The 14,529-nt window shown below is 41.1% G+C and overlaps 1 protein-coding gene across 1 annotated transcript in view; it reads right to left on the reverse strand.

Annotated features, from left to right (window-relative positions):
* The window catches only part of LOC119419633 (FERM, ARHGEF and pleckstrin domain-containing protein 1), a 72,281-nt gene that overhangs the window by 27,961 nt on the left and 29,791 nt on the right, over nt 1–14,529 (reverse strand). The window contains exons 2-4 of the mRNA XM_037686988.1: nt 1,543–1,647; nt 1,402–1,444; nt 1,186–1,264 (exon numbers count right to left, since the gene is read on the reverse strand). Of these exons, the coding sequence (XP_037542916.1) occupies nt 1,186–1,264; nt 1,402–1,444; nt 1,543–1,647 (227 nt within the window). The remainder of the gene's footprint in view (nt 1–1,185; nt 1,265–1,401; nt 1,445–1,542; nt 1,648–14,529) is intronic.

A 14,529-nucleotide genomic window follows, 5' to 3' on the forward strand; every position in this document is an offset into this window, starting at 1 on the left:
AAATGCAGAGAATTAATTTCATCATTGTATGGGAACACACAATGATGACAACTTATAGCACACACTTATGTGCTGATGCTATACATCACTTGGTGACAAGGCCTTAACAGAGAACCTCACTGCAGGTTTACTTGTGGTTCCTAGAGTTTTTAAATGTAGAATGAGAGTCAGAGATTTCAGTTATCGGGCTCCTCTCTTGTGGAACCGACTTCCCGTTTCTATCCATGCAGTTGAAATCCTATCTACGGTGTTTTTAAGACTAGGATTAAGACTTTCCTTTTCGATAAATCATATAGTTAGGGTCGGCTTGGGTTTCCTGAGCTATCCTGTAATTATGATGTTATAGGCTTAGACTGCTGGAGGATAAACTGACCACATTTCCTCAATATGCTGCTACTACTCTCTCTGCTGTCCATGTTTGTGTTTGGAATGATTTCTACAATTACCATGTGTTTCTTTCTATTTCTTCCCATAGACCTGCCATTCTGTGTTTTGTGTCTTTTTCTTGTCCTGTCTAAACCCAGCCGGTCGAAGCACATGGCTACCTAGCTTAAGCCTGGTACTGCTGGTCTTTTCTTCCTGTTAAAAGGGAGTTATTCCTTTCCACTGTCGTCAACGTGCAGCTCAGGATGGAAGATTAAGACAAAACTGAAGATCTGATGCAATCTTCTGGATTACTTAAATGAACCTTTACTTAATGGCATTTTATAATGTGTGAAGATTTGTGTACTGTGCCCTGGGATGAATTTTGTTGTGAATTGGCACTATATAAATAAATTGAACTGAATTAAAGCAAAACAACTAAGTGTCAAATCAAATACCATGTATTGTGAATACTTAAACAATTAAAGAAGCTTTAATTTTTTTTCAAATTGCTTAATTATCCTCTCCGTCTCTAAAAACATGCAGAACATCCAGAACAACAAAACAGAAACCAGAAAATCATTAGCTCCCCCACGCTAATCTCCAAAGGACGCAATGAGAGACATGGCAGCCATGACAACTGAAATGAAAATAAATCCTCTGGGAATCAGGGCACATGTTTCATTTATGTGTCCACAATCGCTTTCAGTCGCAGCGGAGATCGGTCACGCAGACTTAAATACAAATGTACAGCTCAGCGCCAAGTGGAAGACAAATGTGGTTAGAGATAAGAGGAGTTAGATGATCTGAAGAGAAGCTCACCTCGTCAGCTCCTCCTGCAGCTGAGCATGATCTGGGGGAAAAAACTTCACGCTGAACCTCAGGATTGTGTGTTTTGGGCCTGTGTGGGACAAAAACACAAAGAAAATCTCATTTTAAAGCAATATTTATGCAGCTAATGCATTTATAGCTATTGTTGAATTTGGTGGCTATTTTGTTCAAACTTATTTCCATGAAGGAACATTTTTTAACACTTACGTCTGAGCTGCTTGATAATGGGTTTGACATGGTCCAACCACACCTGTGAAGGAATAAAAAAGCATCACAAATCAAATTCAAATCAAAATAACACAGAAAAATGTTCATAAAAGAGGCTGTATTTGGACTTAATTTTCTCACCATCATCTTTTGGTGGTTCTGAAACTCCAAGCCGAAGTAATCGCCTTCAATAAGATTCATGTGAGAGCACACCAAGTCAAAGAGCACCTTGCCCGAGGCTTTTTGCTGTGAACAAAGAAAGTAAAAAGAAACAATCGCTAAGGTTAAATACGGCAATTGTTTCTATTTTAGTCTTCGCGTTCCAGTCAAATGACTTTCTGTTATTTTATATTATTATCTACACAAAAGAGCTCTGCTTTGTAGACCTGTCAAACCCCGAGCTAGTGAATGTTAGTCAATGCTTTCTCAGTTTTAATTACTCTGCTATACTTCCATCCTAGCATTGAAATATTAATTTTGTGTACAAAAACACTTGGAAGTAACAATTTCACCATTCCAAATTTGAAAAAAAAATCAACTAGAAGCTGGAGTTTTGACTAATATCACAACAATCCTTAAAATCCAGTATGGCTGCCTTTCTTCATAAAATCTGGGGCGTGGTGCAGAGCTTAGAAAAGGTGAGCCTGTGATTGGGAGGTCGTTGGTTTGAATCCCCAGACCAGCACAAAAAATGGGTGGAAAATATGTCCCCACTGTGGGCCCTTGAGCAAGGCTCTTACCCCTCCAGCTCTTCATGGCTGCCTCACATGGCAGCCCTCTGATCCACATGCATGCTCACATGTGCAATGTGAAAAATGCAGAGTATGAATTTCCCCATTGGGGATTAACAGAGTATATATTAATGCAGTTATAACCTTATTAAAATGGAGTTTGTTTGTACTTCTGTTAGTTTGTATCTCATAAAATCAGCCTCACACAAAAAACACAGTTTGTGAATCTGTTGCTACGGTGTTTGATTATAAAATTAAACCCTTTGAATCATCAGTAATCACACATCGGTTGGTTACTTACAATGAATTTTATACCCGTTTGCAAAAACAAACAACAAAGCAATACACTTGGGTCTTAGCTCCATTCAGACTAGCCATTAGCTCATCAGTTTGGTCAGAAAAATCTTTTATTTCTCTGAACTGAGGTTGTTATGAGTGCTATCTACAACAGGCAAAAATGAATTGTTCATAATTGTCCACAGAACCCTACTTTAAAGAATCTAAACTATCCATTTAAGTTGGATGTCCATCATTCCAAGAGCAGAAATCTAACTTTAGAGGTAACTGGAACTGCACCGGTCTGCCATTAAAAAGCTCCCATCTTCCCAGATGAAACGGTGATCCTCACTTTTGATCCGAGTTTTCAGTGCCTTTGCTGTCACTGACAGTCCAGCTGCTTTTAAGGTAGATACAGGGTCAAAATGAGATAAAGACTCCCCCTGACTGCTGCTGTCCTAAATAATCCTGCACAAATAAACTTACTGGCAAACACTGGCAACAAGATAAACACATAAACTGAAAAACAACCCCACCGCATCCTCGGAGAAAGAGAAACATGCCCAAGTAAGGTCTAATTAATGTCAGAAATGTCCACAGAATGACTTCTACAGACACTTAAACAGAACAGAGGTCTCACAGACAGGAACATTTCTGCCTGGCTGCTTCCTCGTGACTCGCTTGCACCAGGGCAGAGGCTGCCTCAGCTCCAGAATGTGAGCGCCTTTTCCCCAATGACTTGGGGAATGACCCAGAGCTGTGTCTGAGTATGTTGCAATCAGTTTTTCCTACACTTTTACTCAAATTGCAGACTTCTTGAGGTACATACAAGAAGCTCCCTGCTGTAGCTAAAAGGTGCTTATCCACTTTTAAATCTGTCTGTTGTTTCACTGGCGAAGAATGTCTGCATTCCTATAAATTCTTTACAAATGAAAACCACAGCTGGCATAGTGCAATGGATTCCACATTCCCAAGAAAATCCAAAATCCTCTAATAAAACTAACACTTTTCCTGGTCTCTCTGCTGGCTGGGTCACATTTCGGTCTCTCATGACATTTTCATGCAGTGCAGATGGCTCCTCACCACTGGAGACCAGCTGTTTCCATATGGTGACAGAGCTGATGAAGGCAGCAACAAGAAGGCTGGAGGGAAAGAGACCATCAGTCCTCACACAAACACACTCACACACCATGTTACTGCTGTATGTATCAGTGAACTCATATATTTACTCAAATAAGCAGGGAATGCAACATGAACAATGACAAAAACAGCAGATAAACCTGAGCTGGACATGGAGAATGAAGAGGATTATGTAAATGTGCTGTCAGGGTAAAAATGAGAATGGCAGAGATGGGTAAAGCAGACGCTGATTAAAGTCAGACTATGGTTGATTAAATGCAGTTTTTGCAGGCTTGAGTCACTGCTGCCACGACACTGCTGCAGCCAGCACAGCAAGACAAGTCACCAAATATGATGGCTGTCCAAGTGCACAGAATTAGAAGAAAACAAAAGCAACTTTACATTAGAAACATTGAAAGTTTATCCACGGGGGCATGTGCGCCCCTGAAAACTCAAAGGAAATACAAATAACGTATGCATTCAGTTCAAAAATAAGGATTTAAGGTTCACCTGCAAAAATTAGGGATTAATTTGTGTTGGCTTATGTTAGGGGTTGAACATTTAATTTCTAAAATGAAAATGGAAACCTGGGTGGGTCTGGACTGAACACCAATGGCATCCCATTAAGAGGCATGCCGCCAGTAAGGCTGACTAGCAATTTGAGTTAATTTAGGTCACTGGAGCTATAAAAGGAAAAAGGTAATTTCCTCTGCCAGTCTTACTTTACAGAACCATTCATGTTTAGTTATTACAAGAGCATTCACAGCATTTTTCTTGAGTCAGATTAAAAACACAAATATAATAAATCCATGAAAGTGTAATGAAATATAAAAACTGTGCATGGAACACAACCTCTTCGCGATCTCTCTGCACCATCAGAGAGGTCATATTCGTAAAGGAAACGTGTTTATCGGCTGACCTTTACTTCAAATCCTGCAAGAAAATGTCCCCAATCTCCATTTTAACGACCTTTCTTTAAAACACATTAGAGCTAGTTTTAATTTGATCAGTCAGTTTCGGAATAAGATGACGCAGTCTGAGTCAGTGGTCTCTCAGGACAGACATGCAGGAAGAGTCTGGCCCCATTGGGTTTGACCAGGGGCCGTACGAGTGTATACACGTGTATACACATGTCTGCCTCGCTACATTGACCTCTGTATGCAGGCTGACAGGAGGAAGATAAATAAAGATGACAGCAACGTCTGAGCACGTCTGCTTGGGTTTCCACTTCAAGGTAGACCAAATCGGCCCCTCCACCTCCCAGCCCTTGTTAGTAAACTCCTGTCAGAAAGAAAAAAATATAGTATAAAGGTCAGGTGTAGTAGCTTTGTGTTCCCTAAACTGCTGCCCTCCAGGAGTTGTTGGCATGCTCCACTTCACCTACAATAAGCCACACCAGGCAGGCACTGCTCCCCAAACTTCTACTAGGGGGTTGTGGAAGATGAGTGGGGGTGGTGCCATGGCTAACAGACCGCCTGTGCCTTTAGGCTCCAGATAAAAAGAACAAAGGGAATCACGTCTGGCTGAATATATTGGTTGTGGAGTAGAGGAGCTGCCACTGGCATGGGAGTAAAGTCATTACAGGAGAGGGATTTAATGGGTTTGTTGCACCCTTTCCCTGAATCATGAGCATCGCTGTTCCTGTTGCACCTGCTGGTTCAGATTATGGGAATGTGACTTCCCAGAAGGAGGTTTTCACCTGTGAATGAGGTAAAATGCCTGTATGGTTCAAAAGAGGAAATGGAGAACTGGTCATTTTGGGGCTCAAGATTTTGCTGATTATGAAATACAACCAAAAGCTTTCACAATAGATTTACTTTTGAAGACTAAACTCTAGGCACATTAAAATGGGACAGTTTCAGGCTTTATAGATTTTTCTAACAGCACTCCTGTGATTTTATTTATTTTAATAACATATTAAAAAGTGCAGGGTGGTCTGGTCTCCAATAACATGTAGTGCAGAGTAAAGCTGCTCCTCCCCCACCCAGTCAGCTGTATGATGGAGTAAAAAAGGGGAATTCCTCACAACTATTTTAGCTGATTAAAAAAAAAAAGAGACAATTTTTGCTGTTTAAAAACGTTTCCAGTTGCAGAGATCATGGCAGGCCATGGCTTGTGTAGCAGAGATGCACCACCCAACACTCTTTACGGTTAGGCGGTTCTGAAGCAAACGTAACGACAAGCTATGAGATGTTCACAGGTTCACAGTAGAAATAAACAGCCTGCTGCAGGCTCGCTTCAAAGGCTAATAACCACGCTAACTAACGAACTAGCACACGCTTGTCTAGCTTACAACGTTAATTTACAAAAAGCAGAATGACAAAAGAAGAACTAATATCATTACTATTAAAAGTTGCCATATTCTTCTTTAAGCTTTGCAACTTATATATATAAAAAAGTCACAATTTCTTTGAAAAATGATCTGCTGTCTTTTTGGATTTTTAATCAGATCGTTTTAAATTTACTCATAAAACGTAATTAAATTAAGATTATAACCTTTACACCTTTTTAAGACAGTGTTTCCCAACCCTGGTCCCTGAGGAACTCCACCCTGCTTGTTTTAGTTGATTCTCTTCAACACACCTGATTTGAATTAAAGGGTGATGAACAGGCTTCTGCCGAACTTAAGGAAGTAATTAAACCACTGATTCGGGTGTGTTAGAGCAGAGAAACTACTAAAACATGCATGATGGTGTTCCTCAAGGACCAGTGTTGGAAACCACTGCTTTAAGATATCAATAGCTTATCACAGTAAAGATAGATAGATAATCAGTGAAATGAGTAGTAATGTGAATTATTAACACACATTTTAAACTGAATAACTGTCAACATAATCACTTGGTGGCTGCAGTAGCTCAGCAGTCAGGTCTTATAATCATGAGGCCACAGGTTCAAGTCCAGGTTGAGTCAGGAGGAGCATCCAGCTAATAATAATTGCCAAATCTTTCATGAGCGTTTGCTCGCTGTGGTGACCCCTGCACAAGGGAGCAGCAACTTGTGTTTTCTCACTCCACAGATGTGAATTTGTGCATTAAAGTTAAAACTTCTAAATATTATTTTCAGCTATTTTGTAATTAACCAGTAATAAATCAAGATGTGACTTTATTTAAACTGTAGTAGTAATTATAGGCTTTTATAATTAAACCATTAAGCTCATATGATGCATTTATAAATGCTTATTTTATTAGTTGGAGTGTAAAACTCTGCTATTTTTGCACACCGGAAGCTCACATGGGCTTGTGCTTCCCAAATAGTGACCAAAGAGTGAAGACTTTCACCGCTTATACGAGTGGAGTAGCTGCGGAAATCTCTCTAGGAACAATTTTGGATGATTTAATTTAGCACTGTTCAGAACAACGCTGAGATTACAGCTATTTACAGCAGCAGACAGTTAAGATTTCCACACGGCATCCACCTTGCGCTGTTATTAAAGACACGTGTAAAGACTCAGCCATTACTCTTGTGGGCTCAGTAAAGCAAACAGCTATTTATAGCACTAAACAGTGTGTGTGTGTGTGTGTGTGTGTGTGTGCGTGTGTGTGTGCGTGTGTGTGTGTGTGTGTGTGTGTGTGTGTGTGTGTGTAGGTAAAAGCAAGTATATCAGGGTACCTGCAGGTTTCAGCAAGTCAAACTGAAGCCTTTTTAAGGATACACAGACACCCTGTGTATGCACAGCAAGGCAAGGGACAGAGAGGTCAGCAGCAGCTAGAGCACATCAAGATTCAGGTCATGCACTGCAGAGATTCCCAGGGTGACTCGACTCCGGCACAAAGCTGACAAAGAGATGGGAGGAGGGAGACAAACCCACCGATAATCCTGTGAACTTGCATACAGATGTGTACCCATGTGTGCAGCAATGTGCTCACCATTAGGAGCCAATTATTTAGAACATCCTATAAACACACAGAACATGTGCTGCTCCAATAAAAGAACATGTTCACTCTTGTTGTTCACTAGAAAAAGAAGGGAAAAAAAGCATTTTTATTCACTAAACTCGTGCTGAAGAAGCAAAATGAGAAGAAGTGATGATTGGACTGCCACAGTTGTCAGAGTCATTCCGTCACAGTAGGCCAGCCTCCAGGCCAGAGAGGACAACCATGAAAATAATGCCCCCCCCCACCCCCACCACCACCACCAAAGCCTTCTCCTCCTCTTCTGCCTCCCCCTCTCTTTGACAAACTCACATTATATTGCCTTTCCTTCCCTCCTTGGAGACTGGCCAGCTGGAATCATATTGATTTGGCATAAAAGATAATTAAGTGTCCTGTTGTGCCATTGAATATGTAACAGCGCCGAGCTGCAGGCATTTGTGCAAAGACCTCCAACTGTTTGTTGGAGGACCATAAAGCAGAAGATGGATGCAACAGTTGTGGCTGTGCATCGTTAATGGAGACAGTAAAACAAGCAGCAGAGATTCAGCCAATCATGCTCTGCAAAGATAAAAACCTTGATGGCTCACGCATGCTGATGCAATACAAAATCCTGTTACACGTTAGCTGAATGTCAAGTATTATTAAAATAACCAAAGGGGAGGAAGGATTTGTTTCAGGAAGGAAATATTGCCCTCTTTCTCCCTCATCTGTTCCCTACTCGTCTTTTCAGTGCTTTGAATGACTGTCAATCACAGACTCTTCATTTTACATTTGATTTAAGCACAAACTCCACATTCAGCTTAAGTGTTTGTATCTTAACATCAAGGGAAATTTTAAAACACCTTTGCTCAAATGCTGAGAACGTCCTTTTGTGGCAAGCAGAGCAAGATTATAAAAAATGCAGTTGGTCAAGGTCAAGGTGTCTTTATTGTCATTTACATCGCATGTGGTACATGTGATGGAACGAAACTGTGTACATGCCATGGGTCCCAGTTACATCCAACAAAAGTATATGTTGTAAAGAAAAGCAATAGGATCTGAGATATGAACTAAGAAATATGCTAAACACTAAGAGTACAAAAACAATATGCTGAACAACAGCAGCACGAACATGAGTCTGTGTGAGCAGGTGAGTACCAATGAACACAGCAGCATGAAATAAATCAGCAGCATGAGATCAGCAGTATTGATAGTCAGCAGCACATATCAACAATCAATTGGCATTACAGTGATATGTTTCACAGTGATTATCCTGGCTAAATATTCATGAGTCTAACAGCCTCAGGGTAGAAGCTGTTCCTCAATCTAGTGGTTCTACACTTAATGCTCCTCAACCTCCCGCCTGAGGGGTGTGGGGCAAAAAGTGTGTGTGCTGGGTGAGTGGGGTCCTTCATGATGCAGGTGGCTCTCTTCCTGCATCTAGAGGTGTAAATGTCTGTGATGGTGGGGAGGCTGACTCCAATAGTCTTCTGTGCAGCCTTCACCACTCTCTGCAAAGCATTTCTTTTTGCATTCTTTCTTTCACCTGTGCAGCCTCCATGCCACACGTTGATGCTGGAGAACAGGATGCTCTCCACTGCACACCTGTAGCAGGAGGTGAGGACTGAGCTTCCCAGACCAGCTCGTCTCAGCTGCCTGAGGAAGTAGAGTCTCTGATGAGCTTTATTGATCAGGCTGGTGGTGTTGTTGCCCCAGCTGAGGTTGTCATTCAGGTGCACACCCAAATACTTGTACTTGTACTACTTTGGGTGGCTGTAGCTGAGTGGTTAGAGCAGTCGTCCTCCAATGCAAGAGTTGGGGGTTCGAATCCACCAGCAGTCACTTGCTGAAGTATCCCAGGGCAAAACACTGAACCCCTCAAAGCCTCTGATGTGTGTCCCATTGGTGTATGAATGTGATAAAGCACTGATTAGTCTCTTTAGAATGATTTGTTCAATTAGATTTGTAGAGATCTAGTAGAGTGCTGTATGAATGGGTAAATGAGGACACAAATTGTAGTGTAAAGCGCTTTGAGTCTCTGGATAAGATAGAAAGGTGCTCTATAAGTACAGTCCATTTATTTGTAGCTGGAGACCACTTCCACTGCAGATCCTCCTACGTTTGGGGGTTAGGTGTGTTTGTTCCTTCTGAATTCCACAACCATCTCCTTTGTCTTCTTCACATTGATGTGAAGGTTGTTCTTCCTGCATCAGCTCTCCAGGTGTTCCACCTCCTGCCTGTAGCTGGACTCATCATTGTTTGTGATGTATCCCACCACCGCTGTATCATCTGCAAACTTTACAATATGGCAGCCTGGATGGGTAGGTGCACAGTCATACGTGAGCAGAGTGAACAGGAGGGGGCTCAACACACAGCCCTGAGGGGAGCCAGTGCCTAGGGTTATGATGGAGGAGGAGAAGTTGTGGATCCTTACAAACTGTGGTCTGTTGGTTTAGAAGTCAAGGACCCAGTTGCAAATGGAGGGGCTTAGTCCAAGTGTGAGTAGTTTGTCCATCAGGGTTTGGGTGTTGAAGGTGTTGATGGTGTTGAAGGAAAACATGAAGTCCACAAAGAGCATAAGGACGTAGGAGTCCTTCTGCTCCATGGTGGGTGAGAGCAGTGTGGACTACAGAGGAGATGGGAGTCTTCTGTTGATCAATTCTTGCAGTATGCATAATGGTGAGGGTCCTCGCTGATGTCGATGGTTGCTTTGATTTGGGTCATAACCAGTCCTTCGAAGCATTTAGCGACTATTGGGGTGAGGGCTACTGGTCGGTAGTCATTCAGACCAGTCAATCAAATCATTAAAACAATAACTGTTTGATGAAAGCAAACTTGGACAAACAAAAGCACATTTTAGAAAAAAAAAAACCCCTGTAAATCCAACTTTTGTTGTCATTATTATTCATGCGATTGTAATTATCTCCACCTGCTAAATTACGATCCAGCGGGTTTCCTCCCGTAGAAGAACCGTGACGAGCTCTGAATGTGCAGAGAATCAATAGGTTAATTAGGAGTTTAATTAATTGTAGTTGAGACACAGCTCCCACACATTCAGGTCAAGAAAGATACTTTCATAGATTATCTCAGGGCAAAACCACATTAGAAAGGCGTTCCCAATTATCTGGAATCTAAGGTCGCAAAGTAATTAGTCTTAACATTATTACAGAATACTGCAGAGTGCATCGCATTTTAAAAACAATTATATCAGTCCTGACAGTGTCACCCCTACTGATCATTCTATGACAACAAATCTAGGTTTTATATCTTAATCTAGATCATGAGAAACTTTACCGTTTATCTGATCTCCCACAAATCTTGTGAAACAAGTTTTAGACTTTAGGAAAAATTCTTACTTTTGTTGTCTCAACAACAACAAAATGTCTAACTTTACGCAACAACATTTTTCACTTGTCTTTATCAAATGAGCTTAAAGGGATATTCCAGTCATTCTAAGTTAAAAATTGACCTTAATTTAATAAACAGATATAATTCCCTCTAACAAAAAAACTTAAATTGTCACATTTGGAGAACTGGATACGTTTAGAGGGTAAGCTGGGAATAGAGTATCAACATGATTACTCTTACTTCTTTAAATAATGTTTTGTATTATTGATCTTAAATGTAATATTACATTGAGTATTCATGCATCTTATATACAACATTATGTCCTACGCAATGATGGAGAGTCTCAGGTTCTGCAGACGATAATTACCGGTAGTTCAGAGCTAAGTTCAACGCTCACAAGCAGCCAAGCCCTGCAAATGTAACTGAATAAGGTGGAAATTAACAAAGAACAGTGTTGAAATAGAATGAGTGGTTAAGTTAAAGGTTAAGTCAAAAGCCACAACAAGTCTCTATAACACATTTGTCAAAGATTACGTGATTTCTACTGGACTTCAAAGTGATTTATTGTTGTTTAAGAAAGGAGTTTGTGTTTTGCTTAAAATCAAATTAAGCGTGAAAATTCACAAGGTTCTTTAAGTTGAAGTACAAATGTTTTGAGAGTGAAGCTCATTACAGCTAAAATATGAAATGACAACAATCCCAAAGTAATAGTCAACTCATATGTAAGTTACAAGTTTGAAGAAGTATTTGTAATTTAAACATAAGGCATTGAGTGAAATTTATCCAGACTCACAAGATGACTGACAAAAATCATAAGGAGCTCTATGCTGTATCACATACTGAAGTAGAAGGAAATGATGATGAGCAAATCCCAGAAACACAAACTATTCGTAGAAGTGAAAGAGTAAGAACATTAACCGAAGGGGGTAAAGAGCTTCAAGAGGAGAAACTCAAGGGCCTTAAAAACAAATATGTAGCCGTTTTTGAAAAATGGAAATGTGAAGCAAAACTGAGCAAATCGGCATTAGAAAGGGAGGCTTCTGAGAGCGAATTAAAGGAGCTGATTAAGGATGTGAACATCACCTGCCGAAATGTACAAACCATCTACGAACAAATGCGACAAATACAACCTCCTGATGCAGACGCAAGGCGCAAAGTAGATGTATGTACATCACTTTCTGCATGTATTGTCAAAAGAGCTGAAAACCAACTTAAAGGACACCTTCCAGAAAGCGAAGAAGACCCGTGGCCAGACGTAGGGTCATGCCTGGGATCTGAAAGTACCACATCAAGGTCAAGATCACGAAGGTCTAGATGTAGTTCAAGTCAGTCGTGCTCACAAATAAGCAAGAGACTGGAAGCAGAGGCCGAAGCAGCTGCATCTAAAGAAGTATTGGCAATAATGGAGGAGCAAGAAAGGGAAACAGCTGAACTACAAAGGTTAGAACGTGAGAAGCTCGAAAGACAGCGAGTAATCGACCAGCAAAATCTCGAAAGACAGCAACTAATAGAAGAGCAGCACAGAAAGATTACACGCTTGGAAGAAGTTAAAAAACTGAATGCAGCAAAGGCTCGAGCAAAGGTTTACAATGAAGGTGAAGGTATTTCTGAAGGTCAGAGTTCACTATGCAGTATTAAAGCAGAAAGCAAAATCCAAGCAATCCCTGTCGTAGCACACATTCCCTTTCAAGCTCTAAGTTTGACCCAAGTCCATAATGCCACAAGTCAAACACTCAAAGCATCGAGCCCACCATTCATCCCACAAGCCACACAAACTCACTTTGGATCTGTGCCGCACATTCCTGCAGTTATAAACCAAGCTCAACCAAATCCTGGTGACCAACTTGAGGTCACCACAAACCAAGCACTCAAAGCATCAAGCCCACCATTCATCCCTCAAGCTACACGAGTCTCCTCCGTTGCAATTCAACAACAGTCGAATTATGAGCTAGTTAGCATACTAGCGGAAGCAATAAATGCTAATCGTCTTCCAACTCCAGAACCTACATTGTTTACTGGCGACCCTTTAAAGTATAAGGACTGGCAGTTATCATTTGAAATCCTGATTGAAAGAAAAAACATTCCAAAGAATGAGAAACTTTATTATCTCAGAAAGTACCTCGGTGGACCAGCGAAGAGAGCGGTTGAAGACCTTCTCCTATTGGGCACAGATGAAGCATACGATTCGGCTTGGAAAGTGCTAGAAAAGCGCTTTGGAAGACCATTCACCATAGGAAAATGTTTTAGAGACAAGCTTAACAATTGGCCTAAAATAAACTCCAAGGATGGAAGTGAGTTGAGAGAGTTTGCTGATTTCCTTAAGACTTGTGAAGCTGCAATGTCACACGTAACGACATTGGAGGTTCTCAATGACTGTATGGAAATTCAGAAACTTTTGCTAAAACTTCCAGAGTCGTTGACCGCAAGATGGAACCGGAAAGCCATGAAAATGACAAAGGCTGGCGATGAAAGATATCCATCCTTTCACATATTTGTTGATTTTATATCCACTGAAGCTGACTTAGCTTGTGATCCCATAGCCTCAGCACAAGCTCTCAAAGGTTTGGAAATGAGTAAGCTCAAACACTCAGGCAGCCAAGTCATTCAAGCAAAAACATTAACAACAAACTCAAGCCACACATATACTATAACCTGTCTTTTCTGCAAAGGAAACGGTCACACACTCGATAAATGTTTCAAATTCACAGAAACCCCGGTCCAAGATTGTATCCAGTTTGCACAAGCAGAAAGGCTGTGTTTTAGATGCTTGAAGAGAGGACATCATTCGAAGGAGTGTGATGCCAGGATCACATGCGAAAAATGTCAAAGGAAACATCCTACATGCTTGCACGACGACAAGTTCGTTGAACGTAAAGGGATAATATCTGCACCGAGCGATAACACTCAAGATGAAGAAGAAGCAGACACTAAAGAAGGAGCTGAACCAGCAATCTCTAATAGAGCAACCCGATCGACTTCAAGCGCATTAACTTCCTCTATAGTGCCTGTCTGGGTTTCATCAAAAAATCACCCAAACAAAGAAGTTTTAGTATATGCACTCCTCGACTCACAGAGCGATACATCCTTCATTTTAGATGAAGTAGCCCAAAATATTGACACGAATAAAGGTAAGGTCAATCTGCGACTGTCAACTATGTCTGCCAAGTCGACAGTAATACCATGTGACAAGCTGGTAAACATTCAAGTTAGAGGATATAAGCATGAAAAGAGAATCACATTGCCACCAGTCTATACGAGAGAGTTCATCCCTGTTAACAGGTCACATATCCCAACATCTGAAACCGCCTTAAAGTGGCCTCATCTTGAAAGGCTGGCGGACAAGCTACCTCCAATGCTCGAATGCGAAGTTGGTCTTCTTATTGGCTATAACTGTCAACAAGCCCTCTTGCCACGCGAAGTTCTTGCAGGCAGGGAGAACCAACCTTATGCACAGTTAACCGATCTCGGCTGGAGCATAGTTGGTTGCGCATCCCAAGTTCAAAATCAAAAAGATGTTATCAGTACGAGTCACAGAATCATCGTTCGTGAAGAAACCCCTGTGTCACTACCAGCAGTTGAACCCAAGCAACATGTGCATTTTGTATGCAGAATCCAAGCAAAAGAAGTCAGTCCAACTGATGTGATAAAGACTTTGGAACCCGATTTTCCTAAGCACGCAACGGACAGCCAACCAGTCTCGCAGGAAGAAGTTCTGTTCAGGTCAAAGGTGACCAAAAACATAAAACGAAAGAGAAATAGACACTACAAACTCCCGTTAACATCCAACACAGAAAATTTGGCTG

Source organism: Nematolebias whitei, chromosome 13 (genome assembly GCF_014905685.2).
Source record: "Nematolebias whitei isolate Nwh7 chromosome 13, NemWhi1, whole genome shotgun sequence".
Lineage (NCBI taxonomy): Eukaryota > Metazoa > Chordata > Actinopteri > Cyprinodontiformes > Rivulidae > Nematolebias > Nematolebias whitei.